Source organism: Crocodylus porosus, unplaced genomic scaffold (genome assembly GCF_001723895.1).
Source record: "Crocodylus porosus isolate Cpor-Errol unplaced genomic scaffold, CroPor_comp1, whole genome shotgun sequence".
In the NCBI taxonomy this organism is placed as follows: domain Eukaryota; kingdom Metazoa; phylum Chordata; order Crocodylia; family Crocodylidae; genus Crocodylus; species Crocodylus porosus.
In genome coordinates this window covers 18,575,489-18,595,690 of record NW_017728907.1, presented here as the reverse complement: position 1 = coordinate 18,595,690, position 20,202 = coordinate 18,575,489, and the positions used below count along the sequence as shown (strand labels likewise).

Genomic DNA, 20,202 nt, shown 5'->3' with positions numbered 1-20,202 from the left:
ACCATGTTGATATATATTATGAATCAGTTGAAAAAAGCTGACTCCCGACTTTGTTGCCTACTTGTTCAGCTGGGCGGATATCTCAGTTGTCCCTTTCCCATTATTTCTGTGGAAGAAATAGAATTAATACACACTATGAATCCCGTGGGGAAACATTCCACTTACCAAGGGGTTCTACCAGGGATACACTGCAAACTGCTTCCTTGCCCCCTTGTGTCACTTTCCCAGACTAGTGGACGGACTGAATTCTCTCCCCAGCCCCCTTTTTTTATGACACTCATTGGCTAATCTACTTCCTTCTGCTGTTGGGTAGAAGAGGGGAGCAAAATCATCATCCTCCAGACAAGCTGCTATGGGTGGCCAATGCAAGGAGAAAGGAAACTGCAAGTTGTTCACCTGCCTTTCTTCCTTCCACAAACTGTCTCTGTGCCCAACAAATCTAGTGAATAAAAAGGCATGGCTAGAATGTGTGTGTGTGTGGGGAGGGGGTGGTGGGAATCAGGGGACAGCTGCTGCAGGTGATGCATTATCCCTCCAGCACAGACTGGAATCTACAAAAATAAATGTGCCTAGTTAATGCTGTTTAAATAGCCTGAACTAATGTTTTGTGAGGCCCGTGGGGGGTGTCAGAGCACAGGACTGGCTGGCAGCCAGTAGGACAAGAAAGCAGGTGGCATTGCACTCCTCTTCTCATCAAACATCAAATCCAAGTGTGATGCCCCACGTAAGACAACTTCATTCAGATTCATTCATCCGACAACAGGAACCAGAGCCAAAGCAAATACTGAATCATAGAAAGCAGGGCTGGGAGGGACCTGAAGAAATCATCTAGTCCAGGGGCAGATCCAGGGGGGTGCAGGGGCACAGACACACTCCTCTTTTAGTTAACCATGCTGGAAGCAGGAGCCAGGAACTTTTTCTTAAATCCCTGAAGCAAGTATGAATCCTTCCTTCTTTCCCCTCCATGCTGAGTGGCACTTCCCTTCTCTCCCCTTCCCTGCCTACCACTGCTTCTCTCTCTGGCTGTCCTGATGAAAGAGCATTGGGGGAACTCCAGAGGCATTCCTGCCTGCTGCAGCCAGGCTGCATGCAGATCTGGGCTCAGCCAGGGACAGCATCAACAAACCTTCCTGGTTTCTTGGGTGTTCACTGCCAGGTGTGAAGGAGGGGAACCCATGCACTGCTGCCACTCTCTAGCCAAGAATAGCTCCACATGCAGCCCAACTGGAGCAGGGTAGGAACAGTTTTTTAGTGCTTCCCACCCCACCAGCCCTAGGTCAGTTGGGGATAGTAGCAGTAGTGGACAGGTGCGGAAGGGGAGGGAATGTTCCACTGAACATGGGGGGGGAGGAAGGGAGGGAAGATTTTTACCTGCTCAAGAAACTTAAAAAGAAGTTAGTTTATGCTGCACTTGTATATATGTGTGTGGGGGGGAAGACAAGCACAGGTTGCTGCTTTTGCACCCCCACTTACTAAAAGCCTAGATCCACCCATGATCTAGTTCATCCCCCAGTCCCAAGGCAGGGTCAAAGAGATGGACTGATCTTAAATTAATTTGAAGACCACCACAGACTAAAGCAGCGGTTGGTAATATTTTCCACTGCTGGATTGAAATGACCCAGTCTGGGTCTGAGGCAGGTCAGCTGTAGGAGCCAGCCACTGCTGTTTCTCACCACTGTCCAGCCACAATATGACGTTGGCAAAGCTCCTAGCCCCCTGGCTGCAGTGCAGTGTGATGTGGGTGTAGAGGGCTGCCACTGAAAGCCATTGGAGCCCCATGGCATCACAGGTTGGGCCCAATGGCTCTATAGGATGTAGATTGCTGACTCTGGACTAGAGGATTCATAAAGGAAATCACTGATGTCTTGACAATGATGGTCATGATGCCCCAGGATTGTCATCCTGAGAGATTTCAACACATATTTACAAGTCCCCTAACCCCCAAAATGTAGCTCCTTACCTGCTTCCCTAGGACCAGTGGTCAGTCCATACAGCTAGTCGCATTCTGGACCTGATCTGTTGCCTGGATGTCAAGATTTAAGGATTTACAACCCAGCCACTGTCTTGGATAAACCATTACCTCGTTAAAGCAGTGGTCAGATTTTTTCTCGTTCTCAGACTACAAGACAGACAGCGGATCCCAGTTTGACCTCGAAGACAGAGGGACTCCAACAAAGCCTAAAGTCCACTAAAGCAGGGGTTCCCAACCTTTTTGTGCTGAGAACTGGCAAACCGCAGACTGAAAGTGGCTGCAGACCGGCAAACTATGGACCAGCAGTGACCCGGAGCCTGCCTGCTTTCCCAGCATTCATCATAATCTTTTATCACAAAGTTCTAGATACTGTAATGGATCCAAGACTTGTGAATCTGACCCATGCCCTTACTGGACTGTGAAAGAGCCATAACCAACTAGTGGCAGTTGTAACCAAAATAATAAGCTCATCATTGAGAGAAGGGATGTTTCCTACTGCCCAGTATCAAACCTCCAATTCCTAACAAGCTTACGGAGAAGCCAGCCAAGGGCCAATTACAATCACATCCAATCATAACTAATACTTAGAATATTAGACCCAGTGCCCTCTGGATTCAGGCCACCACGTGGCAGAAAAACCATCTATAGTGGCACTGATGGATGATCTCCTTCTATCAATATTCAGAGGAGAGACGTTCATACTCCTCATCCTAGAATTTTCTTCAGTTCTGCAGCATTCAACACTTGTAACCATGAGGTACCAATGTCTTACCAGAAAGAAGTGGCAGGCACGCCAGGTAATGCACTGAGAAGATCTGAGTACTCCCTGGAGGGGATTTGCAATGGGCGACAATTGGAAACTGCATCTTGAAACTTAAAACCCTTACTCACAAGGATATGTTCTCTCTCTGGTCCTTTTCAATATCTACATCAACCATTAGCAGAAGTGGTGAAACAGCATGGTCTCACATGCCAACAATAGCCAGTTTGCTAAGTGACTCCAATCCACCCTGTTATTCCTGCTTCTGTTACTGTTTGACTGTACCATACCAAATTGGAGTATACCCAAGCATGAAGCTGTTAGAGTTTAGGAAACTCCATGTGGTACAGAATACAGCATATGGCCTTAGCTGGACAGATTACTGCAAGTACATTAAACAGTTCCTCTGTTCCCTACACTGGTTACCAAGGACTTACTGAACTGAATTCAAAGGTCTTGACCCTTCCTTCACAGGAATGCTCTCTTGGAAGGGTCTTCCCGGGTCAAGTCCAGTTCTCTCCTCTTACAGTTAACCATGTTATACAATCTTGTACACTGATCAAGCTCCATTCTAAAACTGGTTAGCATTTTTGTCTCCACTACTGTTCCAGGATCTCACTTCTTTTATTGTTAGAAACCTTCACCTAATTTTCCAGCTAAATCTACTTATGTCCTGTTTATACTTGTTTGTTCTTGTGCCACTTTTCTTCTTTGTTTTAAATAGCTTGTCTTGCTTCCTTGTTTTTACCTCCATCATGTATTTATAGAAGGCTATTACATTCCCTCTCAGCCTTTAGTTTGCTAGGCAAGCCAAGATCTTTCAGTCTCCTATCATAAAATAGACATTTCATTCCATGATCATCCTAATAGCCCTTCTCCACACCTGTTCCAGTTTCAGTTTATCTTTTTTGAACATGTGTAAACAGAATTGTACACCATATTTCAGATGAGCTGTCAACTGCATCTTATACAATGGCATCAGTATTTCCCTGACTCTACTGGAAAGATCTCACCCAGTACAGCTTAGGCTCACATTCACCGTTTCTATGGTCTTAGCACAGTCATCCAGGGATCAACTCATTCACCTGGGTTTTTCCCCTCTCTTGTTTGCAGCTAATGAGTTCCTAGCCTTTAGCAGAAATTCTTATTTTGTATTGACAGTACCCCCTAACTTTATGTTATTGGCACATTTCTTTAAGCATATTCCTGCTTTTTTGTTATTGCCACTAATTAAAATATTAAATAACATTTGTCCCTCAACTGTCCCTTGAGGAACTCCAGAGGTAACCTCCGTCTAGCTTGATACTTCAGATTTCTAACAGATTTTTTTAATGTAGAAAATCTGATCAAAGATTCAAAGCTAATCAGATTCAAGTTCCTATGATGTGATTTTTTTCTTGGGTAAACCATGTTGCATTTTCATGCCATTTTCTATTTACTTTCATGTCTGTAAGCATTCTTTCATTCAAGATTTATTCTAAAGCTTCTATACTACTGAAGTCAAACTGTACTTGCCTGAATCATTTCTATATCTCTTCTTAAATATAACTACTAGGTTTGAAATTTTATAGTCTTATTGTACCAGGGCCAGATAACCTAGTTATTAGATAACCAGGGCCAGCTGGGGGCATTTTAGCAGGCTTACTGCCCTGAATCTTGGCATCTTTGAGTTGTGCTTCCCTATCATTTGTAGCAATTTATATTTCCATGCCCTCATTCCTGTTGGATCATCCAGCTTTTGTCCTTTGATTAATATAATTTATTGTCTCTGAATATTGCCAATGTGTAATACTGGGGGGGGGTGTTGTCCTTACTGAAAACTGAGGCATTTTGGATCCCTATCCCATCTCTACCTCATCCCCACTGCTTGGCAGCCCTAGTTCAGCCCGTCCTAGTTCTCTTTTTATTTACATGGCTGAAGAACCATTTTCTGTTTGTTTTAATTTTGTTTGTTAAGTCCAACCCAGCTGGTGTTTTAGCAGTTCTTGCTTTATCTCTACATTATCTGACCCTTAAGCCTCTGCTGACCAGACCCTTTTCCATTATTTGTAGGCTTTCTGCTTGCTTCTATTATACTTCCTGAGGTGAATATTCATTCAGTTAGGTCTGGAACCCTTCCTTACAATTTTTAGCTCTCACTTACAGTACTGTACAGTTTTCTGATGGTGTAAGAACCTTTGACTTATAGAAAGTCTAAGCTCTCTCCATATTCATGTCCATGAACTTCTCAGTTCAGCTGACTTCGCTAGGTAGTTTCCTTAGTTCATCAAGATGCCCTTTTGAAATTGAGAACCTCAATTATAGACCTACTTCTTTTAATTTAATTTTAACCAAATCAGCATATGCTCACTCAAGCCAAGGTTATTTTTCTACTATCAGTTCTTCTATAATATCCTCATTGCCTGTCAAAAACAACTTTAAAATAACATCACCTTTTTGGTTCAGTGATTAGTTCATAAAGAAATCTGTCAGCTATCATATCCAGAAATGACTAGGTCCTACTATTGCTAATGACATTTTTCTGCAATCTGTATCTGGAAAGTTAATGTTTCCCATAATGATACAGCGCCCAGTGGTATTTCTCTCTCTCTAACAACATTACAAAGGTCTCTATCCATATTCTAATCTGACCCTGAGGATCTATAGCAGACTTCTAGTATTACCCTAGTAGAGCTTCCTTTACCTTATTTCCCCAAATTGATTTTGACCTCAAGAGAGTCTGTTTTACCCATGCTATCTTTTCTTATTTCTTTACAGTCTATCACATCATTAATGTTTACTGCTATCTCCAGCACATTTACAAGTATTTCTGTCTTTTCCAGACGGCACATACCTTTTAATACCTGTGTCCCAGTCATGATTGCTATTCCACCCTATTTTTGTTGTCACTTGTAATGTACAATGTCGGTTCCTACACCAGCAGTTTAATTTTCTCCATTTTGTTGGTGATACTCCTCATGTACAAACATTTCAGTTGTTCTGTGCTGATCCCTTTCCTCTGCCCCCACAAATTCCCAGCCACAATAGGCAGTTTTTTTTCTATGACTCTGTTACCTGTGGCCATAAACAGATATCTCACTGGAGGCAGTCCTGATTATCTTTTTTAATGCAGAGCAAAACACAAGTGGCTCAGCCATTTACACACATTGCTCTTCCAAGCTGTATTTGCTGGCCCTCTGTTAGTAGGTGGTGAAGAAGAGCACACACAGTCCAGGAGACCTGCTGCTGGAATGATGCACAATTAATTTGAATGACCCACAGTTGATTCAGATATACACAGCATTGTTCTGAGGAATAAGTGTTAGCACATTTTATATTGTGTCTTCACAGGTACAAAGTACTTGTATGTCTTAATTTAAAGCTCTTCTTCTCATTTATGTCACCCTTAATCCCAGAAGGTATGTTCCTCATTTATTCAGATGAAGCCCATCCATTGAGAAAAGTCCCCTTTCTAGCAATAGCTCTTAGTGGTTGAGCATACCAAAACATTCCTTAGAGCAGTGGTCTCCAAACTTTTTTGATCGTGCACCCCTATCAGTAAAAAATTTTTGAGCACGCACCCCAAATATATGTATATTTATATTCGCACACCCTTATCAGTAAAAAATGTTTGAGCACACCCCCCCAATATATGTATATTTATATAAATATAAATAGATGTTCTAATATTTTCTTCCCGCACCCCAATGGATCATCTTGCACACCACCTGGGGTGCACGCACCCCACTTTGGAGACCACTGCCTTAGAGCTCCAACCTTTGGGCCATCTGCTGATCGTCGTTCTTTCCTTCTTCTCTGGGGAGCTGAAGAATTCCACTAGATGTCACCTCAACCTCTCCTCTTTGAGCGTCTTGGCCAGCCTGGTGCACCTCTCCTTTGCTGAATCCCTGCTGGAATTCAGCCACGTTGTATGTTGTGATGAGAAGGATGAACAGTGGATCTTAAGCCATGCCCAACAGGATCCTTATCATTTTCAGGTCCATATATTGCATCTTTGTTCCTGACCAGTGTCACTTCTTTGTGGTCTCTGGATCCCTCTGGTGACAGGACTATTGAGTCTTCTTAATGAGGAGTCCTTAAGCATACAGATCTGCCCATCCCTGGCATTGAATCCTGGGTCCTTTCCCTTCCATTCTTCCTTCTGTTTGCAGATCCCCACTCCCAACTGCTTCTTTTCTCTGTCACTGTCTCCTGTATTTTGTCTTTTCTCCTCCTTGGACTCCAGTTGCTGGCTATCTCGTTTATCTCTTCTTGTCTTGTGATGCTACGTGCCCTTCTCTTACTTCTTGCCATCACATCTCATGTAAATTACATGTTTCTTCTGTTTATTCTCCATTTCAGCCAACCAGTTCCTTAGGCCTTTTTTCCCCACAGTGTGTCTCCTCCGCTGCCTTATCCTTGAGGTAATGAACTTTTATGGATCGTCCTTATCTAGCAGTCTGCCCTCCGGGTCCTCTTGTTTGGGTATCTAGAGTGGCAGATCTTGAGCTGTCCATACCATCTGTCCTCTTCTCTTCTATATCATGTGTTCAATTCTTTGTCTAAGTTTCACTACGATCTCCAGGCCTCAGGTCTTTTCTTTTCCAAACTCTATCAGGTGACTCTTCTTTCACAAATGACTTCCATCAGGTACATACTCATATATAAGGTACGTCCTCTACCTCCTTCATCCAGTCCTCTCACTTATCTCCTTTGTTCTTGAGTACCCTCCACTGCCTCTTGTTTAAATTCAACAGTTAATTATCTGCCAGCAGTGATCAATGCCAAAGAACCTACCTTCATGTCAGCTGTGAGGCATCTGTATGTACTACCTGCAACACTCAACCCTAGAAAAGACTCATAGATGCTAGGGTCAGAAGGGATCTCAATGGATCATGCAGTCTGACCCCTTGCCAGTAGCAGGAAAAATGCTGGGGTCATGTGACCCCAGCTAGGTGCTTGTCCAGTCTCTTCTTGAAGACCCCCAAAGTAGGGGAGAGCACCACCTCCCTGGGAAGCCCGTTCAAGATTCTGGCAACCTTGACCGTGAAGAAATTATTTCTGATGTCCAACTTCAATCTACTCTCCATCAGCTGGCGGCCATTGTTCCTGGTTATTCCAAGGGGTGCCCTGGTAAATATGGAGCATCTCCTATTTCCTGCTGCCCGCCCCTACCCCTGGTGAATTTAAATATTGCCACAAGATCCCCCTTCAGCCTTTTCTCATAGGGCCTTCCCTGCAGGCCTCTAACCATACAAGTGGCCCTCCTCTGGATCCTCTCAAGGTTGTCCACATCTGTTTTGAATTGCAGCGCCCAGAATTGGATGCAGTACTCCAGCTGTGGCCTGACCAGTGCTGCATAGAGGGGAAGCATCACCTCCCTGGACCTGTTTGTGATGTACCTGCTAATGTGTGACAAAGTGCGATTCCTTTGTCACATTGATGACTCATGTTTACATGTTTATCTTGGAGTTGACAATGACTCCAAGATCTCTTTCCACTGCTGTGCTGTTGAGAAGGTCCTCCCCCAGCCTATAGGTTTGCTGGTGATTCCCTCTCCCCAGGTGAAGCACCTTGCACTTGTCCTTGTTGAACTGCATCCTATTGTTCTCTGCCCACTTCTCTAAACTGTCCAGGTCTGCCTGGATTTGGTTTCTTTCCATCAGTGTGTTTACTTCACCCCATAGTTTGGTGTCATCTATGAATTTGGACAGAGTGCTTTCCACGCCCTCATCCAGGTCACTGATGAAGGTATTGAACACCACTGGCGAAGATATTGAACAGCTCAGCAATGACTGAGCCTTGGGGGACCCACTGCCCACATCTTTCCAGACTCCTTAAACCACAAAATGCCACCAAGCAATGGATAGACCGGCAAACAAATTAATTTTCTCTAGAGGAACAAAGGCTTACAGTTTTCTCACTAAGGGCAAGTCCTATGCAAACTCCATTGTTTACTGTTTTTTATTTGCTGGCTCTCCTGGTCACCTTTTCTTCATATTCTCCATGGTTTGAGATTAGGGTATGTAAAAGACCACCTGAAGCTCTTGGATGGAGATCGTTGTCATCAGCTGTGCTTCTTGGCAGAACAGAACTCCCTACAGTAAGAAGCTCCATGAAAGAGAAGGTAGTTTCTTGATCCAAGATGGTGGGATGAACTCCCCCAAGAACCAAGGACTGTTATAGGTCCTGCCACCACCTGCTGTGAGTGAAAACTGCTTTTTTTTGATCTTCCTTTCACTAACATAGATACAGAGCAACATGCATGTTCATTAAGAAACAAAACTACAAAAAAAACTGCCTCCCGAACTCCTTTAAGATAACAACAACAAACAAACCCTACTAAAACAAGACATTTTATTGCACGTGCTTTTCTTTCTGGGAAGTGAATGAGAGAACAAACATGTTAGTCACGTTACTCAGTGCATCCATGGAAACTGCACAGGTACAATACTGATAAAGGTAATATCCAAGCTTGAATATAATAGCATAGAACAAGCAGTATGAGCTTATGTGGGAGCTACTTGCACTTCCACTGTTGGAGAGGAGCCTGAAGCCCCAGAAGGGAGATCCTAACTATCTCTGGTCTGGGTTCTACTGAGTCAGTGGCTTGCTGGTGACGTCTTCTATTACTGATCTGCTCAGCATACTCATAGAGCAAGGGTGAGGCCTGCAGTTTTAATAGATACATGTAGAAAGCTACAGAGCTGTCAGTGATTGTTATTCCTTCTGTGTAAGTAAGTAGGAGGGGCAGAGAGCAGGAAGCCGTAGGGCTCTCTGAACTTCTGAAGACTCCTGTTGTCTCTCTTGGTTACTTCAGTTTCTCTACCCCTGTGGCACCTCTATTCTGAGCTATCCCTGCACCCTGCGACATATACTCAAAAATTTTCCTTCCTATCTCTCACCACCACCTTCTACCTGTCTTGTACCCACCTGTTGCCCACACCTTTGCTTTTTGTGTTTCTTCTTGCCATGTATCTCAGCCTCCCTGCTTCTGCATAGTGACAATAAAGGAAGTCACATAAGCTTGAATAGTTCAATAAAACTGTAAATACCTGAATCAATTCCTGGGATTGATTTTCCAGATAAAGATCTTCATTATGAGTTCACACAAATCCAAGGTTACCAGCATGACCTAAGACAGCAACTGAATAACCACTCAGAGGGAACAAGCCAGTATGAGCCAGTTCTACAGGAGCATGTGTCCTTGCAGTCTGGCACGCATTCTGCGGTGGACGGGTATGAGCAAGTCATAACATCAGTGGTATCTGGTGCCGGGCAAGACAGCTATCCAACAGCGTTCAGCCCAGGGGCAGATGTCTTTCTAGGAGGAACTGCAAGTGACCATTCCCCAGAGGTGGGCCAGACACCAGGTAAGCACACCTATGCTATGCTAGAACTATCTGCGCTAGTTCTTGGGAGAAGAGATGGGAAACTAATCATCTATGGGATAAGTATATGACAGTTCACTTCATTTGAAAGATGGATCTGGAATGTTCAGTCTCTGAACTTGGGGATTAGGGGGTTCAAGCATGCTGTACGTTCTCTACATAGAATAAGTGGGCTGGAGGCATGTCTGATCAGTACCTTTACTGGTTTCTCTCCAAAAGCTCCTGTAAGCAGCACATAACTGCTTCCATGAGATTTCCCATGGGGATTTCTATGTTTCTTTTCTCCTGGGGGCTTGCTACTTTTATCTGTGTGAATTCTCAGTGTTCATTGATGACATTGAACTCCCAGGGGATTGATTTTGTTTTCTTGTAATCCATACTCTGGCAACATGTTAATCTGGCAATTTCTGAATAGGTTCCCCTGGGTTTGCCATTTCTAGACTGTGTCTTATCAAGGTGGGTTGATAAGTCCTAATACCTTAGTTCTAATTTTTGCAGGACCTGGTATATAATACTAAGGGAGAGGAGAGAGGTGAATAATAGACCACAGTATGAATATGAGCCAGCAGTGTGATGCTGTGGCCAGTAGGGTAAATAATACTCTGGCATGAACCAATCGATGCATCTCCAGCAAAGCCAAGGAGGTGATTCTTCCACTCTACTCAGCACTGGTGAGACCAGAGCTGGAGTACTGTGTCCAGTTCTGGGCACCACACTTTAACAAGGATGTGGACAAGCTTGAGAGAGTCCAAAGAAGAGCCACCCATATGATCAGAGTCTTAAAAGGCAAGGAAAGGCTGCGGGATCTGGGGCTCTTCAGCCTGAAGAAAAGAAGGATGAGGGGGGACCTGGTAGCAGCTGACTGCTACACTGAGGGAGTATATCAAGGGCTTGCTGAGCAACTGTTCATCAGGGCACCTGAGGGGAAAACTGGGAGTAAGGGCCACAAACTCCTGGAAGATCAATTCAGGCTCAACATCAGGAAAAACTTCTTCACAGTCATGGTGTCCAGACTGTGGAATAAGCTCCCTCTGGAGATGGTGCAATTGCCTACCCTGGAAATCTTCAATAGGAGACTAGACAGTCACCTTGCTGGGGTCACTGACCTCCAGTTGTCTTTCCTGCTTGGTGTAGGGGGCTGGACCCAGTGGTCTCTTCTGGCTTTACCAGCTATGAATCTATGAAGTGACTCCACTTCTATGATGTGAAGTGGATGAAAAGAACAGGTCATGGTTAAACAGTATGGGCAATATCTTTCCCTCAGGATCACCTGTACCTCCTCATTGCCTTCATTGCTGGAGGTGAGAGAGTTTACTTCCTCCTTGATGGAAATTCAAAGAGTGATAGGGCTGAATTCTTGGGGTTAAGAGAAACAGATGTTTAGCCATTCACCCTGGGGTTGCAGAGGTATAAAAACAGCAGAGTGTAACCCCTGTTCACCAATGCAGGACTCCTGCTTTCTACCTTACTTGCACTGGAGGAGGGAACAGATCCTTCTCCTTATTCAAGCTGTCAGAATAGGAGAGGAGAAGCAGCAGCTTTCTATGTCTAGCTGGAATATGCCCCAGTTGTGTCTTGGGAGCTGAAATGGACTCTGTTTGTATGCCTGGATTCTTACAGAAAGTACTTGCGTGTGCCTAAATTGATCTGGCCCATAATGCAAATAGAAGCATCTTGCAGTTAATAGGCCACCTGAACAGATTCCTAGATTATACAGTGATAGTAGAATTTAAATGCCTCTATACATGAGAAAAGGTTTTCCCTGAAGAGTATGCTCTCCCGGGATGAATCTTGAATGTTTTTCTCTCTGCTCTTAGTGGGTGCATTGGAGCCACAAGGACAGTCTCTGCCCTTTGATGTTCAGAAGAACATTACAGGAGAGCAGGTAAAAAGTTGGTGGGTGGGGAGGGAGGAGGGCAGCCAAATGGACCCTTTAGTAAAGCCCTGTACAGAGCCTGGGTGATTTCTTCTCTTCATATGGACAACTTCCCTGAAACCCAGTCACTACCCTCTCACTCAAGAAGAGTAGGAGACTGGGCACAGCACCTCCACCCCTCTGCCCCCATCTCTCTCCTTCTAGCCAAATGTAGTACCGCCCTACCCTAGCTGTCCAGTGACCACAGGAGAGCTCTCCATCCTATGGTGTGACCGACCTGTGCTGCCTACTACCTTTCACTGCTGTTGTTCGTGGACTGTTTGGCTCTTCCCTGAACCCAGCTTTGACTCCCAACGTGACCTTCTTCCCTCAGCTGCTTCTTAGCCTGGCACTTGAGGAAGGAGCACAGGCTGCAGAATGGGAAGGTTTCAGCAGTGTAGAGGTACACTGGGTTGCGACTGATTCCTCCCATGTGGTGTAAACCCAGTCTCTCTGTGTCCAGAAGCCTTCCCTTGTTCTTGATACCACTTGAACCATGTGGAAATGAGACAGTAACTGCTGAGGAACTGGCTGGTTTCCAAAGGCTTGTGTTGCATGCTGAGGTGGGATGTGCTCTAAATCTGTGTTGATGGACTGGGACTGGTGCTGGCACCCCACAAGAATCAGTCTTTCTGATGAGCCCCCTCTCCCATTCCCTGAGATCTCTCTAGCACAAGAGAGAATCTGGGACTCAAACATATTTTGGAGGGCCTGAAAGAAAAGGGGCCCTGAGGAGCTTGGCTCTTGCTGGGAAGATGGTTGCTGCCTCTTGGAATGGCTGATCCAAAAGCAGTACTACTTCCCTTTTCTCTCCCTTATGACATCTGTGCTTTTTATCTCTGACAGCAGAGCATGTCGCATGCAAGAATCCGAACTGTCTCAGAGTGCTCGACTGTCTCTGTGGAGGATGATGCCCACCAACTCCCAGGGCAAGGGGGTGAGGGAGCCACCAAAGAGCAGTCCTCGACAGAGGCTGCAAAGCAAGAGGAGACAAAGGTGATTGAGTCATACGTGGGTTGAATCCTGTGCTGTCTCCAAACCCAGGCTGCAGGCCTGATTCCTCCCTCACAGCAGAGGGACTCCACCGGCTTCTACTGGGTCTGTCTTGATATATCCCACTGGGGGAGGGAGAGATGAGTCAGGCCCCATGTGTCCTTTTACTGGGAGGCATCAGCAGGTCTTAAGTGGCTGTATGGCTGGGAGAGCTATAGTCAGTGCACTTGGGCAGCCTGGCTTCCTCTCTGTCACTGCTGTCCCTAAAAACTGTGTCAAACCCCTGCTCTCTTCTCAATGACTTGTCAGGAACTAGGGGCTTCTCAGCCTTTCTGCTCTCCTTTATGCCCATACAGAGTTTTAGGGATTGATTTCTTTCCTTTCCCAGGAGCGGGAAGAAGCTGAGTTTTCACGAATCCTTTCTTTCTTCTCAGAAAGCTGTGGGATGTGGGCCCAGTGAGGCTGGGTTCCACAGTTCCTTCGTTCTCCACTCCCTGCCTTTGAATTTTCAGGCTGTTGCATTTTTAATTTATCACCATTAATAAATTACTCCATTGAGGATAAAAGTCTGTGTTTCCCAGGACTTGGGCTTTGGCTGGTTCAGCTGGTTTCGATCCAAGCCCAGCAAGGACGTGGCTTCTTCCAGAGATCAATCTGAAACTGCCCCAGACTCCACTGCACTGGGGTTCCAGGTAACAAGATAAAAAGGACACTTTTCTGTTACAGAAACTGCACATGGTCTCCTCTCTCATGCTCAGTCACAAGAAGGGACTTCCTCCCATTACCTTGATCCTCTAGAGCAGTGATTCTCAACCAGTGTGCTGCAGCACCCTGCGGTACCTTAAGAGGCTTTCAGGGGTGCCTTGGGAGTGCCATGCAATGTTAGCATTGTTAAGTGTGCAAACGAGATGCATAAGACAAACCCAGAGATTTCAAATAGGAATCCATAATGTTAAAAACATTCTGACCTGCTGTGATCTTTTTGAGGTCTTTGCAATGGTAGGATGGCTCTATTGTTTTTCTGTAGTCAAAAAACAAGTGAAAACTAGGAGCTGCCATTTCTAAAGAGTTGTCTTGAGTCTAATGAGCAGTGCCATGACACTAATAAGAGTGTCTTGAGTCTAAAAAGTTTGAGAACCACTGCTCCAGAGCAACGGAGATATCTTGACATAACCCTGTGGGAAGTCCCAGTATTGCAGTAGCAGGTCAGAAGTGAGGAGCACAGTACTGATAGATCTGTGGGTGGCTACTCATCACTGGGAATGCAGGGGGGTGTGCTGCAGGTCAGGTTTGGGGGGCATGGTCAGAGTTGTGTCTGGGATTGTACGACTGGAATTGCTAGTTTGGGGGCTGTGGGTCAGAGCTGAGGTGCATTGGCAGAGGTCTGTATGCATGTGTGGATGTGCAAAATTTGCACAAAGGCTGCATGACTACCTATCCTGTGGTCCCTTATTACTTACCTGGACTCTCATTTTCATAACTATGTTCCCTTTTGCAAATTTCTGCCTCATCCTGGTATGATCTGTCTCACCACCATGCTGTTCAGGCTAATCCCTTCCTATGCCAAGACTGAATAGCACAGGAATCATTGCCAGACAGAGACAGACCTTTGATGTTCTCTGTGGTAATGGGGCATGCAAGTTAGGTGATGGCAAGGAATCATATACGGAAGGAGAATTACAATGTCTGGAGAAACCACAGTGGACAGATAGTCCAGGCCTGACCAGAGGAGGGTTAAGTGAGGAGAGTTGATAGAACTGACACTGTCTTCATCCTCATCCATCATCTCAATATCTCATTCTCCTTCTCACATCCTCTCAGCTGTTCTCAGTTTGTCAGTCTGTTTATTACATGATGCTGTATACAGGGATATACAGATATAAGTAGGGTAGAACCTGTGAGCTTGAAGTCTCAGTCTGGAAGCAATTCTTATGAATAATAATTATATATTTATAAAGCAACTTTCATGCAGAAGGCTCTCAAAGCCCCCTGGATGTTCTGTGGGGATTACTTGCCCTCTGCTGAAGTGGAAAGCAGCAGCTGTTAGCAGCAAACAGCAACGCTTGGACAGTTTTCGGGGGCTGAAGTGAAGGATAACATCCCTAATTGGAATTGCAGGAGAAACAGGAGGCAGGCAGTATGCACTCCTAACCACACCCTCCCCTGGGTGTGTGTGTGTGTATATATATATATGTGTATATATATATGTATATGAACCTAGATCTGACAGTGGCCAACACCCAGCTCTTGACACAAATTCAGGAAACCTCTGAGTAGGCAGAGGTGCAGGGATCTACCTCTCCATTAAAGTCCTATCCTAAAAACTAATAGGGACTGGCTTAGGCCTTGATGCAGGATGCAGGAGGTGTTGCTCCTTCTCACTATGCAAATTGTGGCCACTTTTTAAGTAACCACAAGAAACCAAGAATACAATGCTATGTGTTAGGCAATGGGCAGCAGCTCCTGTTGTATAGCACCCCTCAGCATCACACTGGGATACTTGTTCAGTATGAATGCCAAGGGATGAGCACTAACCATTGACTTACCTCCACTACTTCCTGGAGTGGCCTCAGCCTCTTGTGGGCTTTTCCTGCTTTGCTTGGGAGATCTGCAAGGATTGCAGGGTAGATGATGTGGCTCAATACAACATTCAAGAGTTGCTAGCAGTTGGGGTTAACCTATCTCATTACAGCTGCTAAATTGTTGCTCAGTAGCACCCAGCAGTTGCCTGTCTTTGGATCTGAATATCCGGTGTCATAGGTTACTAAATATATCATGAGCCTTTAATCCCTGTTGGGGTGTTCTGGGATATATGAAAGCAGAGCACCATGAATCTGCACTGTCCATGGCCTGAACTCAGGACTAGATGCAGTTTCCTTCTCTTCATGCAGTTTCTTCCTCTTAAATTGGCATGTGCTTCCTCAGGAGCAGACTTCGCCATCCTCACCACTGTGTGCTACTCCCACTGCTGGAAAAAGCCCTTCATCGCATGCTCCTGCTAGTGGTTCTGCACCTGTCTCCAGAAGCTCAGGTAAACATAGCTGAAGCCACAGCCCCTGGCTGCCTCTTGGAAGTGGATACTTTTGTTTTTAAGGATGTTTTGGTCACACAAACCCAGAATGGCTGAAAAGTTTATAATTGTCCTCATTTCTGCAGTTAAAAATGAACCAACAGCCACAACGGGCCCCGATGGCAGAAAAATGGCAGGCTTTCCTGAAGTTGGAGGCCAGGTGAGGAGAGAAGGGTGGGCTCTGTGTGTGGATACATTACTGTTTCTTTCTATGTTGGTCCTTCTGTCTATTGTTTTGGTGGGAAGGAAACACTTCTTTACTGTTAGAACAGTGAGGCTGAGGAATAGACTTCCCAGGGAAGTTGTGGAATCTCCTTCATTGGAAGTGCTCAAGAAGAGGCTGGATAAGTATTGGTCAGGGATGATCTAGGAAAAGTATTTCTGTATTTGTGTAGGGAGTTGGACCAAATGCTCCCCAAGATCCCTTTCAACCTTATAATTCTCTGATTCTATGAGTTCTTGGAGAGGGGGAGTAAACAAGGAAGAAGTAGATTAGACAGTACCTTTCTTGTGGTTTGCTGCAGTGGGGAGCTAACTGGCTTGAGCAGCTTCTTCCTGCAATTGCCAGTGCCTGAACCTGTTAACCAAGGAAGCTCCTTTGACTTCTATACTCACCAAAGCAGGTGCCACCTGTTTAGTTTCTATCTGTGTTCTGTTTCAGAATGATTCACATGACCCCTTGTCTGGCCCAGGTAGTCTTCTTCCTCCTCCAAGAGAAGGCCCAGTCCCACTGTTCAATCCAGCTCATGTTCCTCAGGTATGGATGTTTCTTTTTTTCTATCACAAGAATGGGAATCTGGGACTGGTACCACCACACAGGGACTCCTAGGATTAGGATTAACATTAGTATTAGTTGGTTGGGATCCTTTTGAGGGTAAGTCACACCTTAAGTCCCTCAAGGGAAGGGCATAGATGCCCTATATGTTTATCTCCTTTCCAGCAGAGTCCTGGAGGCAGCTACTCTGGGCATGGTGGAAAGAGAACATTTTAGTCTTGGTAGCAGGCAGACAGCCAGCTTCTGTGCCACAGCTGAAACCCACCAGGTGCTGCAGAGCATAGGAAGCTGGCTGTGGCCCCTTAGTTCTCTGTTCAGCTTCTGTTTTGATGCACATTAGAGTCAGGGACCATTTGCTTGCTGAAGACAGGTGCATCAGCCATGCCTTCCTGCCTGCTGCAGGAGGGTAGAGATGTAGCAGGTTCAGAATATTGACCCTCTAATTGCCTGAGGCACTGGATAGATCTACACTGCTTTCTGAAAGAGCTGGGAGATGGGTCAGGGGGACATACCCAAAGAAGTTCCACTGTCACACTTCTGGGTCTGGCTCGTACAAGTGAGAATGGCTGGAGTGTGGTCTTTCCCTGTGAGTGCTGGGGACATGGTGGTGTAATCATACCAGCCTAGTCCTGGAATAGCTGAGGGTGTATAAAGAACTCAGTTAAAGGTCCTTAAAGGCCCAAGGGGCATGAAGAATGCTGGGGTGGGCAGGTGAGGACCTGGATGTGGGTCTGCTTTTGGAATAACAGGTTTTTGCAGGCTGGGGTTGATTTGCACTGGCAGAGCTCTATGGGAAAAGCAAGCAGGGCCCTTGTCTGCCCTGCACCTGCCCTCAGTCAGTGCTGCCCATCCATCATATTCAAGAGCAATGCAATCAAGCAAATAGAACTGGGCTGTTTTCAAACTGCTTCTGACTCACTGAGCAGAAGGCTTTTCATTTACCTACCAAAATACTGTATGTGCCATCCATTGTCAGTCAGCCACACTATTGTCTCACTCAGGATATTTCTGTCCTTTCCAGCTCTTCAATGCTGTATCCCCTGGACTGAGCCAACCAAAGCGGCTTTCACAGCGACGTTACCCAACCCTACCGTGACGGGTGAGCCTTGGGCTGTCTCCAAAGCCTCTGATGCAGCAGAGGACATAAGTGGCCTTGCCATGGGGATAGAAACATTTGTACTTAGCTCCCTGGTCTTGTGCTCCTTCCTTTGGGCTTTGTAAAAGTATTTCCAGTGAACAGGCTTCTCCTTGCAGATGGCATCAGCTTGTGGGGGCAGGGTGGGGTTAGATTCTCTTCTTTCTGAGACTGAGCATCCATCATTTTAGTTGTGATCGCCCAGGTTGAGAGTCATGGAGAGAGGATGTACAAAGATTCTCCCAGCTGCAAAACACAAGCACTCACTGTGGAATAATAATACTTAACAAATGAAAATTCAGGCTGGATTTCAGGAGCAGCGGCCTAACAGTGACATCTCCAACAGTGGGGGATCCTCTCCAAGAGGTGTGGTGGAGCCTCGTTTACTGGTATTCAGTGGTCAATGCACTGGTATCTGTACTTCTGGGAACAATCCTGTGGTGGCAGGCAGCTGGACACAAGTAACGTAACTCAGTTGCTTCAGTGTCCAGTTTCCGTTGCATATGTAATTGCAATAATGACATGAACGACTGCATGGCCATTCTGTAGCTGCCATGCAGGACATCAAAGTGCAGGTTACACACTTGCTCCCAGAGTGGTAGAAACTGGAAGTGTGTGGTCAATACAGGCAGCCTCTGGTAGAAGTAGCCCGTGGCATTCAAATGCCTCCCTGGGTCAACTGGACGAGAAGGGTTGTTTGTCTTTAAAAAAGCAGCTTGTCTTTCCTGACCAGAGTGACACTGGACGTAACAATAAAGCCTATGGACACTGGGAGTTCTTCCCTCTCCCACAAAATACTCATCGTTGTAACTATTCAGTGGTGACTTCGGGGAATCCAAAGATGTCATGCCTTCAAATTGGTGTATGATTTCTGATGGTAAAGGACATATCTGTCTTGTCTCTCTAGTGACATACATGCTGTATTTGTATTAAATGTTTTTGAAATAAATTCCAATGTTTTTCAGCCCTGCCAACTTGCCTGTCTGCCTGCTAGGCAAGCTCAATCTAAGTCAAAGATATGGCATCAGTTTGGCCCTTTCTTCCCTAATCCATATGGAAGGATTTGAATTCAGCTGGGTGAAGGTTTTTGTCTAAATCTTTACTTTGGCCAAAAAATGTGCATTGAGTGATACCAAGCTGTTTCACAAATTCAGTGAATTTGTGGCACTGGATTCTTCAATAAAACACGAACAATAAAATAAATATGTTTTGTTTCAACCCTAAAACATTTCAGGTTTCTGATTCAGAATTACTTTCTGTTTGAAACTTCTTTCATATTTATATATATATATATAAAAAAGGAAAAATCGAAATAAAGCTGAAAATCAAAATGCTTCATTTGTCCTCAAACGATTTTTTTTTGAGCCATTAAAATTTTTTTTTCAGCTTGACCAGCAAGAAAAAATTTAAAATCATTTTTCAGAACTGCCAGGAAACCAAAATATCCATTATTTACATAGTTCTTGATGTAAGCAATCTAGGCAATGAGCCCTGATATTAATGTTTGTATGGAATGTATCTGAATTAAGTGGCTGGTTGTCATGGAAACCTGCTTTAAAGAATAAAAATACTGTGGTCCAAATTCACCCTTGGTGAAACTCCATTGACTTCTGTCCAATTATCCCCCATGATAAAGTTGGTCCAATCTCTATTTATATACCCAGTAATCTGTCTTTTTCTCTTTATACGGAGGTTCTGGACCTGTGCATTTGGATGATGTTTGCAATTTACAAATTAGAAACTACACTGGTACTTATGTAAATAACAATAATGATACATTACTTAACAGTGGGAGTCTGAAGGTCCCGCAGTTTATGAAATGTGACACTAATATCTTGGGGGTATTATTATGAGATATTTCATTATAAGGGCATCTCATTACAAATTGTACATTGGGAAAGGCAGGCAGATGGAACACTTTGTGCCTGCTAAGAGATACTCTGCCAGTGAGGGTGATTACATGGTTTTTGAAACTGTGTGTCATGACTGAGGGAAGGGGATGCAGAGGGATGTAAGGATAGACCTGAGTAATTATGCCAAAAATGTCGAATTATGCAACTACTCTTCCTCCTTCAGACACACAAATGATAAAAAATGGATATGCAGTTGTTCTTTATCCTGCACTTACACCTACCCTTACCTGTAATCATGTGAATCACTCTATTACCATCAGTGAAGCAACTTGGGCTTAATTATTATGCAAGTAGATAAG

General features: G+C 44.9%; 1 protein-coding gene across 8 annotated transcripts in view; it reads left to right on the top strand.

Moving 5' to 3' along the window:
• SEC16B (SEC16 homolog B, endoplasmic reticulum export factor) overlaps nt 1–19,576 on the top strand; it is a 50,717-nt gene extending 31,141 nt beyond the window's left edge. For 3 of the 8 annotated variants that reach the window (XM_019530894.1, XM_019530891.1, XM_019530892.1), the window contains exons 20-27: nt 9,797–10,084; nt 11,920–11,987; nt 12,864–13,013; nt 13,578–13,702; nt 15,902–16,041; nt 16,167–16,240; nt 16,742–16,837; nt 17,877–19,576. In XM_019530894.1, coding sequence (XP_019386439.1) covers nt 9,797–10,084; nt 11,920–11,987; nt 12,864–13,013; nt 13,578–13,702; nt 15,902–16,041; nt 16,167–16,240; nt 16,742–16,837; nt 17,877–17,951 — 1,016 coding nt within the window. In that variant the 3' untranslated portion in view covers nt 17,952–19,576. Of the gene's footprint in view, nt 1–9,796; nt 10,085–11,919; nt 11,988–12,863; nt 13,014–13,577; nt 13,703–15,901; nt 16,042–16,166; nt 16,241–16,741; nt 16,838–17,876 lie in introns of those variants that run through there. The other 5 variants (XM_019530895.1, XM_019530896.1, XM_019530893.1 and 2 more) reach the window with 5 other exon arrangements.
• The last annotated feature ends 626 nt before the right edge of the window (nt 19,577–20,202 follow it).